This window comes from Hypanus sabinus, chromosome 10 (genome assembly GCF_030144855.1).
Source record: "Hypanus sabinus isolate sHypSab1 chromosome 10, sHypSab1.hap1, whole genome shotgun sequence".
Lineage (NCBI taxonomy): Eukaryota > Metazoa > Chordata > Chondrichthyes > Myliobatiformes > Dasyatidae > Hypanus > Hypanus sabinus.
Window position 1 is genome coordinate 108196955 of NC_082715.1, and position 16802 is coordinate 108213756.

The 16802-nt window shown below is 46.0% G+C and overlaps 1 protein-coding gene across 1 annotated transcript in view; it reads right to left on the reverse strand.

The window, feature by feature from the left end:
* The window catches only part of LOC132401346 (dynein axonemal heavy chain 6-like), a 545526-nt gene that overhangs the window by 278435 nt on the left and 250289 nt on the right, over positions 1-16802 (reverse strand). Inside the window, exons 37-38 of the mRNA XM_059983475.1 lie at positions 14673-14844; positions 6269-6358 (exon numbers count right to left, since the gene is read on the reverse strand). Of these exons, the coding sequence (XP_059839458.1) occupies positions 6269-6358; positions 14673-14844 (262 nt within the window). The remainder of the gene's footprint in view (positions 1-6268; positions 6359-14672; positions 14845-16802) is intronic.

Here is a 16802-nt window from a genome sequence, read left to right on the forward strand (position 1 = left end):
AATAAGATCCACCCTCACTCTTCTAATCTTTAGAAGTACAGCCACTGAGCCAACAGACACCTTATATGCTAATCCTTTCATTCCCGGGATCATTCTCATGAACCTCTTATCGACGTTCTCCAATGACAGCACATCTTTTCTCAGATAAGGAGAACAAAACTGCTCACAATACTCCAAGAGTGGTCTGACCAATGCTATATAAAATTTCAGCATTACACCTTTGCTTTTATATCCTAGTCCTCTTGAAATAAATGATAACATTGCATGTACTTTTCTCTATCTGCAAGTTAACCTTTAGGGAATCCTGCACGAGGGTTCTCAAGTCCCTTTGCACATCTGATTTCTGAATTTGTTCCCTGTTTAGAAAATAATCTACACTTTTATTCCTTTCACCAAAGCACATAGCCATACACTTCCCTATACAGTATTCCATCCGCCACTTTTTGCTCATTCTCCTATTCTCTCTAAGTCCTTCTGCAGACTCCCTGCTTCCTCAGCACTGCCTGTTCATCTACCTATCTTTGTATTGTCTGCAAAATTGGCCACAAAACCAGCAATTCCTTCATCCAAATCACTGACATACAACATGAAAAAAAGTCCCAATACTGACCCTTGTGTAACACCACTAGTCACAGGTGGCCAACCAGAAAAGCTCCCCATTTCTCCCACTCTTTGTCTCCTGCCAGTCAGCCAATCTATCCATACTATTATCTTCTTTGTAATACCATTGGCTCTTATCCTGTTTAGCAGCCTCATGTGCAGTAACTTGTCAAAGGCTTTCTGAAAATTCAAGTAAGTGACATCCATTGACTCCCGTTTGTCCATTCTGCCTGTTATTTCCTCAAAGAGTTCCAACATAATTTTCAGGGTAAGGTTTCCTCTTGTACATATTGACCTTGGCCTACAGAATTTTATCATATGCCCTCAAATATCCCGAAACCCTATCCTTAATAATGGACTCCAACATCTCTCCAACAACTCACTGGCCTATCATTTCCTTTCTTTTGCCTCCCTTCCTTCTTAAAGAGAAGAGTGACATTTGCAATTTTCCATTTCTTGGAAGATCACTACTAATGTCTTCACAATCTCTTCAGCTACCTCTTTCAGAACTCTGGAATGTAGTCCATCTGGTCCAGGTGACTCGGAGACCGATGTCTGAACATCTTCAAGAGAATGAACTCTTACAAGGCATCAGGCCCCAATAGTGTACCTGGCTGAGTACTGAAAAGCAATGCCAACCACCAGCTGGAATATTCAGGGACACCTTCAATTTCTCAATTGCTGTATTCTGAGGTTGCCATCTGCTTTGAAAGGGAAGCAATCATTGCAGTGCAAAGAAGAGTATGTTGATCTGTCTCAATGACTATTACCTGTTAGCAACTCTTTCTTTGAAATACTTTGAGAGTTTGCTTAAGGATGGAATTAACCCCTGCGTTAGCAAGAATCTGGTCCCACTGCAATTTGCCTGCTTCCATAACAGGTCTACAGCAGATGCAATCTGACTGGCTCTATACTTTACTTTGAAGCACCTAGGCAACTGAAAGACATACATGGCAGCAGGGAGCGTAAGCATTTCAAATTCCTAGGCATCAATATCAGAGGATCCATCCTGGGACAGATTTGGTATGTCACCAAAGACTCTTACAAATGTCTATAGATGTACAGTGAGAACATTTTGACTGGTTGCATCACAGCCTGGCATGGATCCTCCAATCCCCAGGATCACAAGAGGCTGCAGAGAGCTTTAGGCTTACCAATCCATCATGGGCACAACCTCCCCACCACTGACAACATTTTCAAGATGTGGTGCCTCAAGAAGAGAGGTGTTAATAACAGAAGCTTTCTCTGGGGCAGTGGTGCTAAATTTTAAATCTTGGCACAGTACTGCTCTGCAAAGCAACATTATTTCTCATCATATATATATATAGAATAGTACAGCACAGTACAGGCCCTTCAGCCCACAATGTTGTGCCAACCCTTAAACCTTGCCTCACATATAACCTCCCCACCTTAAATTCCTCCATATACCTGTCCAGTAGTCTCTTAAATTTCACTAGAGTGTCTGCCTCCACCATTATTATCATTATATCAAAGATAATAAGTCTAATTTTGATTCTGATGGTATTGGTCATATCTATTCAGTACTATACTGCAGAGGAATAGGTCAAACAGTATGGATCTGATTTGAAACTTCTAGACAGTGTAACTGCACAGGAACAACATAAGATAGACCCAGAGCTCACATGGTGTGGGTCTGATTTTGAACGCTCTGCACAGTGCTGCTCCACAGTAATAAGGTGAGATAGATCAGATCTCACATGAAGTGGGGCTGATATTGAAGCCTGTGGGCTGTGTTCCTCCACAGTGACAATAGTGGAGTAGAGCCATGCAAAGTGGGTTTGATATTGAAACTTGTAGACTGTATGCCACAGTGACAAGAGGAGATTGAACAGAGCTCAGATGCAGTGGGGTTGATACTGAAATCTGTGAACTGTATTACTCCACAGTAACAAGATGAGACAGAATGAATGAACTCGGTGGGCAGTAGTTCTCGGCAGTGACAATACATGACTCAATCAGGCTCAGTCCCAAAGGGCTCGTAGTGAGCCAGAATGATACTGAATACAGTGGGCACTGTTATATTCAGCTGTGATTTTATCTCTCACCTGAACAAAATTTCACTTATGTCACTTCTCACACACATAAATAAAAAGAACATCACGCTTTTGTCAATACATGACTCAGTGATTTGATTCAGTCTCGTGGAGACTTTATTTTAAACTGAGACTTGAATTTTATGCCTTTCATTGGCTGTTTTATGTAATAAATGTTTTGAGTTTGGTTTGATGATTTGTTCACTTCTTTCTGCAGAGCTGTGAACGTTGCCCTCAGCTGTGGAAGCGTTACCCTTTAGGGGTCCTATCTTTTAGGTCACTCTTTTGCCTGAACCTAAAATAACGAACAGTATTCAGAAAGAAAGGCAATTCACCCAAGGGACTCACTTAAGGATATATGAATGTAAAACACTGGAGTGGGAGTTGACCATCCAACCCTTCAAGCTGCCTCAACAGTCACCAAGATCCTGACTGATCTCACCCAATGCCATTTTTCCAGTACTATTCCCAAATCCTTTCATTTCCTTGTCAATAAATCTATCAATCTTTGTTTTAAAAGAACATAATGACTGATCACCCACACCTTCCTTATCTCAGTCCTAAATGACTTCCTCATCTCAACATGTCCACTGATCATAGATTCCACAGTCCAAGGGACACATTTCCTTGCATCTAGCCCCTTGAGCCTTCAAGAATTTTCCATGTTTATTGGTCAGCTGATACCAAAAAAGCACTTTATTTGCAATAATGACTTGATTCCATTCTCCCAGCTTCTTTGCCCACCTGTTCTGGTGAACACCATTTTCCTCACCAATGATCTTGATGCATCTTCCTTTCTTGTTCAACCTTGCTTTCTCTCTGCTACAAGTACCAAGGGTCTCAGTCACGTCTACCTCACTTGCAGCACTTCTGCTCCCACTCCCCTTCCTCTCCTGCCATGCTACAGGGACTGTTCCCTTCAGGGGAACTCTCCCCTTCCTCTCCTGCTGTGCTACAGGGACTGTTCCCTTCAGGACTAAGGCTCATTTCCTGTCAATCCCATTTCTCATTTTGCAGCACCTTTTTCTACATAACTGCAGGAAGTACAAAACTTGCTCTCTTACCACTTCCCTTTCTCCCATCCAGCCACTAAACTTTCTGGATGAAGCACCAAATCATTTCTCACCTGGATCAACTTATCCAACTCCTACCCCACCCCTTCTCCCTCCTACCTTTTTACACTGGCTATCTCCCTTGTCCTTTCCAGTCCCCATGGTTTCGATCTAAAGTGTTTCTTTCTATAGATGCTGTCTGACCTGCTGCTCCACCAACTTTTTTTTATGTGATTGGTGTAATTTTTTTGTATCCAGTGTGATAAATCCTCTACGTCAGTGAGCTGGAATCTCCCAGTGGCCAGCCATTTTAATTCCACTTCACATTCCCACACCAACATGTCTGACCACACCCTCCTCTACTGCCAAGCTGGGGCCAGAGGCAGATTAAAGGAACAGCATCTCATATTCTACCTCCGTATTCTCCAACCTGATTGTGTGAACATCAATTTCTCTAACTTGCAGTAACCACTCTTCTGTCCTTTCCCCTTATTTTTCTTCAGTTCCCACTGGCCCCATCACCTCATCTCTTTCCCCTACTCTACTCTTTCAATTTGCCCATTGTCCACATATTCCTCCCTCTGCTTCCTCTTTCTAGCTCCTTGCCTTTACTCTATGCTCCACTGTCATTTTCATCTTCTTCAGCCCGGTTCCATTTCCACCTATGTCCCCCCTGCTTCTTACATCATTCACACTCTCCTCCTCCCTCTCACTTGGATCCACCCATCTCCCACGAGCTCTTATTCCACCCCTTCCACCCCCTTCTCTCCACCTCTTTATACTGTCCATCTCTCTTTTTTTCAGTCCTGAAGGAGTGTCTCCACCCAAAACATTGAATGTCCATTTCCCTCCATAGATGCTGCCTGACTGCCTTTATGTCTAGCTCCAGATTTCCAGCAACTCTAGTCTCTTGTATCCCTCACTCAAGCTTCTTACAGTTTGGTGTCCTGTAGCCAGTGCACACTTCCACAATAACAAACACGTATTGTTTGACTACAAAATGTAATCCTTAACTTCCAGCAGCCTGACACCTTAAATCTTCATCCCATCTCACTCTGAACACCATCTTCAGCCTCCTACATTGCTCCAACAAATTTCAATACAAGCTTGAGATACTTAAGACACCAATGAATTCAACAATTTCATAACCATCCCAATTGTGCTTCTTCCATATTAAGCATTCAGGGGTTTGTCCCAGAGGCACAAAAGATGGACATGCTAGAATCTGCAGTAACAAACAACCTGTGGAGAGGGAGTAGTGGTATGTAGAGAAGGAAAAACTTGATTCAAGGTTTAAACCTAAGACCTGGTTATTTCATCCAGTAGATTGTTTGTTGCTAAAAAAGTTTCTTTTCCCACTATTTCAGATTTCATACTTCGCTTTCTACCCACACTTTCCCATAGAAAGTCTGTTATTCACCACCCTCTGTCAGCCAGCCCCACCTCTTCCTTCAGTCGCTCTTGGTCCCCAATCAATCACAAACATTTCCTTCAGTTCTCTCCACCTCTCCTTCTTTCTTTTGCAACTTCAAACTCATTTTATTTTAGTGCTGATGTGATTTTATCATCAGACATGTTAGGGAAGCACAGCGAGTCAGCTCATGGAGCTGCTACCTCATAGCTCCAGTAGTCCGTGTTCCATGCTGTCTATGTGCAAGCTGCATGCTCTCCCTGTGAACACATGCCTTTCCTTCACACCCCAAGAGCTGACAGGCTAATTGGCTATTTAAATTACTTCTAGCATAGAGAAGGATCAGGTGGCAGATCAGAGAGAGCTGACATAGGTTTGATAGGCCAAACCTACTTCTATGCCATAACAGGAAACTCCTCACAGATGATGACTGAATGTTTCCAGCATTTTCTGTTAATGTTTCAGATTTACCGATATGCAGTATTTTAATTTCACACTGTTACAGCAAGTTTGCAAGATTCATTTGCACAACCACATGCAATTGAGAATCATTATTTTTTTGTAGGAGGCACAACAGTCATTACTGGATTAGTTCTCCTCACCCTATGGACAACTGTTTCCATGTTTCCTACAGCAATACAGTTTTCATGTATTCATTTATTATAGCCTGTTCCCTTTCAATGAGTGATGTCGTCCAATAACAAACACCAAACCTCAATGAAACCAAATCCCAAAACCAAGTCCCTGTGATGTGAATAACAGGCATGGGTAATATCACTCAAAGGGTAGGATGAGGCAGTCCCAAATGCAGAGATGACCTGAGAATGTGAAAAGTGTTGGGGAAATGTGTGGCACTGTGAGGCAGGCACTTAGAATCTTCTGCATAAATTTTAGCATAAATTCACTGAATCCAGTTCCTGGAATTTAATATTAAGGAACAGCTACAAAATTAACTTGGGCCCTGCACCTCATAGATGGGCGAACTATCTGACAATACCCATTTTGAGCTGAATTTGTAATCATTCTTCTGATAATACACAACATCCAGAAGGGAGATAGATACGTAGACATCTATGTTTCATTAGAATTATCTTAAGGGAAGACAGGAATGAAGCTAGTGAGGTGAAGGATTTTAGCAAAGTTAACCATACCAGAATCTGACTGTACAGTTGGATTATCTTCTCCTCTTGGCTTGGGCAGCTCTGGAAGCCCAGCTCCAATGTTGCAATGCCTATCGCTTTCTATAACGAATGGACCAAAAGAGAAATGTTTAAGAATCAATGAATGTTGGATATACAGCTTTTAAGTTCTTGAGTCCCCTGCTGCATCTTTGCTCTCTCCCCAACCTTCTATACTTCCAGACCAATCCACCATGTAGGGCCTAATCAAATGTCTTACCTCCACATAGACAATGTCCACACCCAATCCCCTTGGTCATTTTTCCCAAATACTCAAATTCATGAGATATGATCTTCAACGAACAAAGCTATGAATTTATCCCTAATAAGTTCTTGACTTTACAAATGCAAATAAACTCTGACCTCAGAATACCGTCCAGTGACTTTCCAACCACTGATGCAAGGCCTGCCAATCTGTAGTTCCCTGGCTCGGTCTTGCAGTGTTTCTTGATTAAAGGCACAATATTAGTCAGTCCCCAGTCTCTTAGTACCTCATCTATGGCAAACAAAGATACAAAGATCTTTGCTTGGTCTCCAATCTCCAACCTTAATTAGCAGAATATCCACCTTTACGTGCTTTAAGACACCAACGCCTCCTCTAAGTGTTTTCTTCTCTACTAACATGAGAATCATTGGCCTGTGACTGCTCAAAGTGGAAAAGGGTCATTCAGGATGCTTCCACTCTCAGTGGTTTACCTTGGAATGGTCCAAAGTTTTGTGAGTCTTTCAAACCTAGGTCTCGCATTGCAGTGAAGTTTATCTACCAGCAATATGCAGTTTTATATTCAATTGTCTTGGTAATAAAACCTTCCTTTGTATTTTAACAGTATGTATGAGCCTTAAGTCATTAACTCTCAGTAGAAAGTGGATGAACAGCAATTTATTTAATTATACATATGGGTATGTATCTATTTACATATTGCCAGGACTTTGGAGGAAATGATCCATCTTAGCTAGATCTGAGATTGACTGCTTGAATAAGTACAAGCTGTCACTAAACTGCCTCATGCACACACTCACAGAGCTGGCAGAATAATTTTGGAGTACTGGTGGGAAAATAGAGAACTTTATACAGCATCTTATTAAGAGCAAACCTCCAGCAAACTTCAGTCCAAGCTCCTAAAACCGATTTTATATCCTTTGGTTTACTTTTAAAGCAGCATTAAAGTTTTGTCAGGCCAAATTTAGAGTATTGGTTGCAGTTCTGGTCACCCATAACAGAGAGGATGTAAAGGCTTTGGGGAGGACACAGAGAAGTTTCACCAGGATGCTGCCTGTACTAAAGTGTATTAGCTCTAAGGAGAGGTTGGACAAATTTGGATTGTTTTCTCTGGAACTTAGCATGCTCCAAAGTTCAAAGTTCAATGCAAATTTATTATCAAAGTACGTATGTGTCACCATATACAACCCTGACATTTGTTTTCTTGCGGGCATACTCCATAAATCTTACTCCTGCACCTATTTTCTATGTTTCTATGAACCAAATAGAATTAATGAAAGACTGCACCCATCAGGGTGGCAAACAAACCATGTCCAAAAGATAACAAACTGTACAAATACAAAAGAGAGATAAAGTAACAATAATAAATACGCAATAAATATCAAGAACATGAGATGAAGAGTCCTTAAAAATGAGTCCATAGGTGGTGGGAACATTTCAGTGATGGACAAGTGAAGTTGAATGAACTTATCCCCACTGGTTCTGGGGTAATAACTGTTCCTGAACCTGGTCATATGAGTCTTGAGACCCCTAAACTTCCTTCTTGATGGCAGCAGAGAGAAAAGAGCATGACCTGGGTGATGGGGTCTCTGATGATGAATGCTGCTTTCCTGCAATTGGTGCGCTCAGTGGAGGGGAGGGCTTTACCCGTGGTGGACTGGCCATATTCATTACTTTTGATAGGATTTTCTACTCAAGGGGATATGCTGATGGAAGACCTGATAGAAATTCATAAAACTATGAGAGGCATAGATAGTGTGGACAGCCAGAGTCTTTTTCCCAGGATGGTAATGTCCAATAGTAGAGGGCATGGCTTGAAAGTGAGAGGGGAGATGTTTAAAGAGGGTTTCATGGGAAATTGTTTTTACAGTGAGTGGAGGGTGCAAAGCATGGTGGTGGAAGCAGGTACAATAGCGACATAAAGGGATAATTTGACAGGCACATAAACATGCAGAAATAAGGAGATATAGATCATGTGCAGACAAATAATGTACTTTAAATTAGCATCATGGTTGGGACAGGCAATATTTGATAAAGGGCCCGTTTCTGTGATATTCTTTCCTAGGTTTAATGTTAATAAATAGGAATTTAAGCATGTTAAAGGTCTATTAAAAGTATAGATACAGTAGCAACTGTTTACACAGTCACTAGGGTGTGGGGAAGTTTGTATGTGGACAGCATGTGAATGGTTATTACAGAAAATGAATGCTGACAAACTCAAAAGGTGTGAGCACTGTGTGTTGGGACTGAGAACTTAGTCTATAGGTTATAAGATGCAATGTTAACATTTGTATCCTGCACACTTCTGTCTGTTATAGCTAGTACCTCAGGGTTAACAGAGGGTTTCTAACAATGCTGTCTCTGCAATATGTCCAAATTTGCTGGCTGGATAAGCAAAACAGCAAAAAGTCTCCAACTGTAGTTGGTTCTAATGGACAGACTACTTTGTTCACAGGTCTAATGTTAGACCCCTGGCATAGGCATTCTGAACTCCATCATGGCAAAAGATTACCAGATAAACATTCCTGGAAAATGTGCAACCCCAATCAGTTGCCCTGGTCGAACCATATACTGTAGATGCTACGACCAAGAAAGCACATCTGTGCCTCTACTTCGTCAAAAGGCTAAGGAAATTTGTTATATCCCCATTGACCCTCACCAAGTTTTTTAGATGCACCATTGCAGACATCCAATCTGCATGCTTCACACACAGGAAAGAGCCAACATAATCATGGACTCCTCCCACCCTTAGACTTTCTCACTTCTGTCCCCTCTCATCAGGCAGAAGATACAAGAGCTTGAAAACACCATGATGGTGAGCCTGGACCACAAAGCTCCAGGACAGCTTTACTCTCAGAGTTATACTGAGTGTACCTCTTATGCCTTTGATCTCACAATCTGCCTTGTCATGACCTTGCACCTGATTGTCTGCACTGCTCTTTCTCTGTCATTGTAACACTGTATTACGCATTCTATTATTATTTTTCCCTTATACTATCTCAATGTACTTAAGTTTTCATGGCATACAAAATGAATTTTTCACTGTATCTCAGTACATGCAACAATAATAAAACAATTCTATTTTCTCCTTACTAACATGGGAATCCCTAGCCAAAGTGGAAAAAGGGTATTCAGGATAGATGGTGCTGAGGATGTCTAGAACATTGTGTCTCTTTTTTGGGAGCACATGAGCAGTCCAGTACAAGAATGAGTTCACTACCCTATCTTGCCCTGTTAGACACCTTCTTCAACTACTTCAGAACCCAACAAACTAAGGTGGGTTCAAGTTATCCTTGACATAATCAAAGTTCAAAGCTCATAGTGTAGCGGTGTGCTACATGCAGCGCTAAAATTACGACACAGAGTCGGTAACTGCAGTCGAAGGAAAAACTTTATTCGAAATCCTCAGCCTCACTTTTAAGCCTCCCTCAACCTGCCCCCCGTGGCGCAGAGGCTCCAAAGCTCTGTGCTAGCAAACCCCCGTAGGCTATCTAATTGTGAGCCAGTTCGGATGTGCCAGGAAATGGGTCGCCACATAACCCCCCACCAGAACCGGCGATACACCCACCAATGTCCACAGTCTGGGCCGGAACCTGCTTGGGAGGTCGGCCTGGGCGCCGAGGTGCCAGAAACTCGGCCGGTTGCGCCAGGTCCACATGGGCCGGTTTGAGGCGGTCCACTGTGAAAACCTCCTCTTTCCCCCCAACGTCCAGCACGAACGTGGACCCGTTGTTCCGGAGCACCATAAACGGCCCCTCGTATGGCTGCTGCAGCAGTGGCCGATGCCCGCCCCTTCGTACAAACACAAACTTACAGTTCTGCAGGTCTTTGGGTACGCAGGTCGGGTTCCGCCCGTGCTGTGAAGTGGGTATGGGGGCCAGGTTACTGAGCTTCTCGCGTAGTCTGCCCAGGACTGCTGCGGGATCTTCCTCTTGCCCCCGTGGGGCTGGTAGGAAATCCCCGGGGACGACCAGGGACGCCATATACCAACTCGGCCGACGAGGCGTGCAGGTCGTCTTTGGGTGCTGTGCGGATGCCGAGTAGGACCCAGGGAAGCTCGTCCGCCCAGTTGGCTCCTCGCAGGCGGGCCATGAGGGCCGACTTCAGGTGACGGTGGAAACGCTCCACTAGCCCGTTCGACTGTGGGTGGTAGGCAGTTGTGTGGTGCAGCTGAGTCCCCAAAAGGCTGGCCATAGCTGACCACAGGCTGGAGGTGAACTGGGCGCCTCTGTCGGAGGTAATGTGGGCTGGTACACCAAAGCGAGATATCCAGGTGGTGATCAGGGCTCGGGCGCAAGATTCGGAGGTGGTGTCAGTGAGCGGGACCGCCTCTGGCCATCTTGTGAACCGGTCCATGATAGTCAGGAGGTGCCGCGCTCTGCGCGACACTGGCAGGGGGCCAACGATATCCACATGAATGTGGTCGAAACGCCGGTGGGTGGGATGGAACTGCTGTGGTGGGGCTTTGGTGTGCCGCTGCACCTTGGCCGTCTGGCAGTGCATGCACGTTTTGGCCAATTCACTGACCTGTTTGCGGAGTCCGTGCCAAATGAACCGGCTGGAAACCATCCGGACAGTTGTCCGGATGGAGGGATGCGCCAAGTTATGAATGGAGTAGAAAACACGGTGCTGCCAGGCTGTCGGGACGACGGGACGGGGCTGGCCGGCGGCGACGTCACAGAGTAGGGTCCTCTCACCTGGGCCTACGGGGAGGTCCTGGAGCTGCAAACCGGAGACTGCGGTTCTGTAACTCGGAATCTCCTCATCTGCCTGCTGTGCCTCTGCCAGTGCCTCAAAGTCTACCCCTTGGGAAAGGGCATGAACGGTAGGGCGAGAGAGCGCATCTGCCATGACATTGTCCTTACCCGAGACGTGCCGGACATCCATCGTGCATTCAGAGATGTAGGACAGGTGGCGTTGCTGGCGGGACGACCAGGGGTCGGACGCTTTTGTAAACGCAAAGGTAAGCGGTTTGTGGTCCGTGAACGCGGTGAAGGGCCGACCTTCTAGGAAGTACCTGAAATGCCAGACTGCCAGGTAGAGTGCCAACAGTTCCCGGTCAAAAGCACTGTACTTGAGCTCGGGTGGCCACAGGTGTTTGCTGAAAAACGCCAGGGGTTGCCAGCGACCTGCGATGAGTTGCTCCAGCACCCCACCGACTGCCGTGTTAGATGCATCCACTGTGAGGGCGGTAGGGGCGTCCATTCTGGGATGTACTAGCATTGCGGCGTTCGCCAAAGCTTCCTTCGTTTGAACGAAAGCGGCGGCGGACTCCTCGTCCCAGGTAATGTCCTTGTTCGGACCCGACATCAGGGCGAACAGGGGGCGCATGATCCGGGCAGCTGAAGGGAGGAAGCGGTGGTAGAAATTGACCATACCTATGAATCCCTGAAGGCCTTTGATCGTGGTGGGTCGGGGGAAGTGGCGGACCGCATCTACCTTAGCGGGCAGAGGGGTTGCCCCGTCTTTAGAAATCCTGTGGCCCAGGAAGTCAATGGTATCGAGTCCGAACTGGCATTTGGTGGGGTTGATTGTAAGACCGTACTCACTCAGTTGCGCACAGAGTTGACAGAGGTGGGACAGATGCTCCTGACGACTGCTACTGGCTATGAGGATGTCGTCCAAATAGATGAACGCGAAGTCCAGGTCCCGTCCCACCGCGTCCATTAACCGCTGGAACATCTGTGCGGCATTCTTCAGGCCGAACGGCATGCGGAGGAACTCGAAAAGGCCAAACGGGGTGATGAGAGCCGTTTTGGGGACGTCATCAGGATGCATCGGGATTTGATGGTACCCTCGGACGAGGTCTACCTTGGAGAAGATCCGTGCGCCGTGCAGGTTTGCTGCAAAGTCCTGAATATGCGGCACAGGGTAGCGGTCCGGTGTGGTAGCCTCGTTCAGCCTGCGGTAGTCGCCGCACGGTCTCCAGCCACCCGTCGCTTTGGGCACCATGTGCAGGGGGGAGGCTCATGGGCCGTCGGACCGCCGGATGATCCCCAATTCCTCCATCCTCTGGAACTCCTCCTTCGCCAGTCGGAGCTTATCCGGGGGAAGCCGCCGAGCGAGGGCGTGGAGGGGTGGTCCCTGGGTCGGGATGTGGTGCTGTACGCCGTGTCGGGGCATGGCCGCTGTGAACTGTGGTGCCAGAACCGATGGGAAATCCGCCAGGACCCTGGTGAAGTCGTTGTCGGACAGCATGATGGAGCCGAGGGTAGGGGCTGGCAACTGGGCTGCACCCAGGGAGAACGTCTGAAAGGTCTCGGCGTGGACCAGTCTATTCCTGGGCAGGTCGACCAGTAGGCTGTGAGCCCACAAAAAATCCGCACCCAGAAGCGGTTGGGCTACGGCGGCCAGTGTGAAGTCCCACGTGAACTGGCTGGAGCTGAACTGTAGCTGCACCTGACGGGTGCCAAAGGTCCTTACTGTGCTGACGTTCACGGCCCTCAGGGACCTGGTGCCCTGCTGCGGGTGTCGTAACTCGTCGGAGGTAAAACGCTGATCTCGGCACCAGTATCGACCAAAAACCGGCGCTCCGACCTTCTATCCCACACATACAGGAGGCTATCCCGATGGCCAGCCGCCGTAGCCATCAGCGGCGGCTGGCTCTGGCGTTTCCCGGGAACTTGCAGGGCGGGCGACAACGGCGGGCTTCTGCGCCCCACCGCTGGTGGTAGAAGCACCAGTGTTCCTTGGGCCGGGTGTTGGTGGGCTCTGTGGCCAGGCCTGGACTGGTTTGCTGCTGGGAGCGTGGCTGGGAGATCTGTGCGATGGATGCCCCGCTCACCTTTTTGGCGTTCCACAGCAAGTCCGCCCGGGCTGCCACCTTCGGGGGGTCACTGAAATCCGCATCGGACAGCAGCAGGCGTATGTCCTCGGATAGCTGCTCCAGGAATGCTTGCTCAAACATGAGGCAGAGTGCGTGTCCGTCGGCCAGAGACAACATCTCATTCATTAAAGCCGAAGGAGGTCTGTCGCCAAGCCATCCAGGTGCAGTAAACGGGCAGCCCGCTCGCATTGTGAGAGTCCGAAAGTCCTGAGGAGCAGGGCTTTGAATTCCGTGTACTTGCCGTCTGCCGGGGGCGACTGTATGAACTCCACGACCTGGGCCGCTGTGTCCTGGTCGAGGGAGCTCACCACGTAGTAGTAGCGGGTGTCTTCTGAGGTGATCTGGCGAACGTGGAATTGGGCTTCGGCTTGCTGGAACCATAGGTTCAGTCGCTGTGTCCAGAAACCCGGCAGTTTCAATGAAACCGCATGAACAGAGGCGGTGTTGGTCATTTCTGGTCCAAAAATTGTTTGGACCGTCGGGGTCACCAATTGTAGCGGTGTGCTACATGCAGCGCTAAAATTACGACACGGAGTCGGTAACTGCAGTCGAAGGAAAAACTTTATTCGAAATCCTCAGCCTCACTTTTAAGCCTCCCTCAACCTGCCCCCCCGTGGTGCAGAGGCTCCAAAGCTCTGTGCTAGCAAACCCCCGTAGGCTATCTAATTGTGAGCCGGTTCGGATGTGCCAGGAAATGGGTCGCCACAATAGTACATTTATTATCAAAGTATGTATACACTATACAATCTTGAGATTTGTTTCATTACCACCCTGGGAAATACTGGAAGATGAAGGGGAAACCTGCAATTTAAAAAAGGAGGAAGAATAAAGGAAGTTTTAAGGAAGTTGGGGCTGCACAGGCCAGGAGTATTTTGAGGTTGGACAGGATAGGACTTTATTCCCTGAAGCAATAAGAGGTGATCTTATAAAGGAGTAAATAAAATAATGAAGGGCATAGATACGGTGAATTCACACAGTCTTTTACACAGGGTTGGGGAGTCAAGAATTTAAGGTGAGAGGTGAGAGATTTAACAGGAAATTGAGGGGAAACCTTTTTACACAAAGGGTGGTGTGAATTTAGATAAGTTGCCAAAGGAAGTGGTTGAGAGAGCTACAATAACAACTTAAAAAAACTTTTCAGGTTTAGATGGTTATGGGCCATACATTGGCAAATGGGACTAGCTTGGACTGGGCATCTTTGATGGTCTGGTCCGTTGGACTGAGGGACCCATTCCTATGCTGTATGATTCTGTAACTCTACGGCTGAAACCAGCCTAGATCCAACAGGCAGCTGAATACCAGAGCTCAGTGGGTTAATCTCACAATGTCACCTGCAAAAGAAGGGTTTCATCTTTGGGTGGAGTCAGTCCTGGGAATAGGTCAGTCAGAATGCTTCCAAACAAAGGTACATCTTCAGCCAGGAATTTGGTCACATTTGCATCCTTTAGTGCATTGATGAGAATGTGTGATTCATCAGTGTGGTTCAGTGACTTCTTCGCATCTCTAAAGAGAAAACAACATATTAAATTATCAGAGGAAATGCTAGATTATGGGCAACATACTGGAGGAAGTCAGCAGGTTAGGCAACATCTGTGGAGGAAAATGAAGTCTTGGCCTGAAACATCAACTGTTCATTTCCCTCCATAGATACTGCATGACATGCTGAGTTTCTCCAATGTCTGTAGTATTGCTCCAAAATCCTAGCATCTGCAGTCTCTCTTGTGTCCCTAAATTAGAGACTGCAGCTTTCTGCCTGCTGTAATTACAACTCAGAAAGTGATAATGAAATGAAATTCACAGAGCTGACATGAACACTTGCATTTATAATCATTTTGCTATTACATTAACCTTTTCAATTCTGCAAACAGCTTCTATTGCTAGGTAACTGTTCCAATAGTTGACTGGACTACACTAAAACCCGGGTAATAGGCACATAAACAGATCAATCTAGATTATCTTTTGGGTTAGGGTCACATTGGCAGATCAGATCATGGTGTCTCCTGGGCAACAGTTATACTGGCAGGTCAGACTATGAGCAGGTTGGCCTACACTATCTCCTGGGTAATACTAATTTTTTAAAAGATTTAAAAGGAAGCATATTACCCAAATGGTAAGAATATTCTACCTTCCATTCCTTACTCTGCTCTCCCCCACCCTTTTTGACATTCTCAACTTCCCATTTCCCTGTCCACAAAAACTAAACACTCCCCTAGAATACTGAAAAACAGAATACTGAGTACTTACCTGTAAGACAGTCACCCTTTCCCTTCCTCCTGACTCTTTCTCCATGTCACAGAAGTTTATAGCATAGGAACAGGTCCTTCAGCCCTAACTCATCCATAAAGGGGAAGATGCTCACCTAAGATCACCCCATTTGCTCACATTTGGTCCATATCCCTCCAATGCCATTCCAACTTACGTACGTACCTGTCCAAATGTCTTTTAAATAATACAATTGTACCGCTTTCCCTAGCAGCTTATTCCATGTATCCACCATCCTTTGCGTAAAAAACTCGAATCTTAGGGCCCCTTTAAATCTTTCCCCCCCTCACATTAAACCTTCACCCTCTAGTCTTAGACTCCCCTATGTTGGGAAAAAGACTTTGATTATCCGTCTTATCTATGCCCCTCATGTTATAACTGCTGTAAAAGTCACCACTCGGCCTCCTTTACACCAGAGAACACAATCCCAGACTGTGATTCCTGCCTCATATCGAAAGCTGTCCAGTCTTGGCAACATTCTTGTGAATCGTTTCTGCACCATTTTTAGCTTAATCACATCCTTCCACAGTATGGCAATCAGAAATGCAGACAATAATTCAGTGACAGTCTCACCAACATCCCATACATCTCTAACATGATGGCTCAACTCTTGTACTCAGTGTCCTGCACAATGAAAACAAGTGTACCATATACTTTCTTCACCACTTTGTTTATCTGTCACCATTTTCAAAGAATTATGTACTTGTACCACTAGGTCTCTGTTCTACAACACATTCTTGGGTCCTATTATTTAGTGTGTAAGTCCTGCCCTTAACTTCCCAGAATTTGACACTTCGCATTCAAATGAGTTAAACTCCATCTGCCATTCCTCAACCCACTTTCTCATTTGATCTGGATCCTACTGAAATCTTAGACAGCTTACTTCACTGTCCACTACAACTCCAATTTTGGTCATCCACAAACTTACTAATAATACCAATTCCACTCTCATCCAAATCATTACTATAGATGACAAACAACAGGGGATCTGGCACTGATCCCTGCCACACTCCACGGGTCACAGGTCTCCAATATGAAAAACATTACTTCATTACCACCTCTGACTCCTTCCACAAAGCCAATTTTGTGTACAACTGTCTAATTCACCTCGGATCATGGGATTGCATCTTCTAGACCAATCTACCATATGGTACCATGTCACCTAAAGGATCCAATTTGCCTGCCATTGCAGGTGTGTC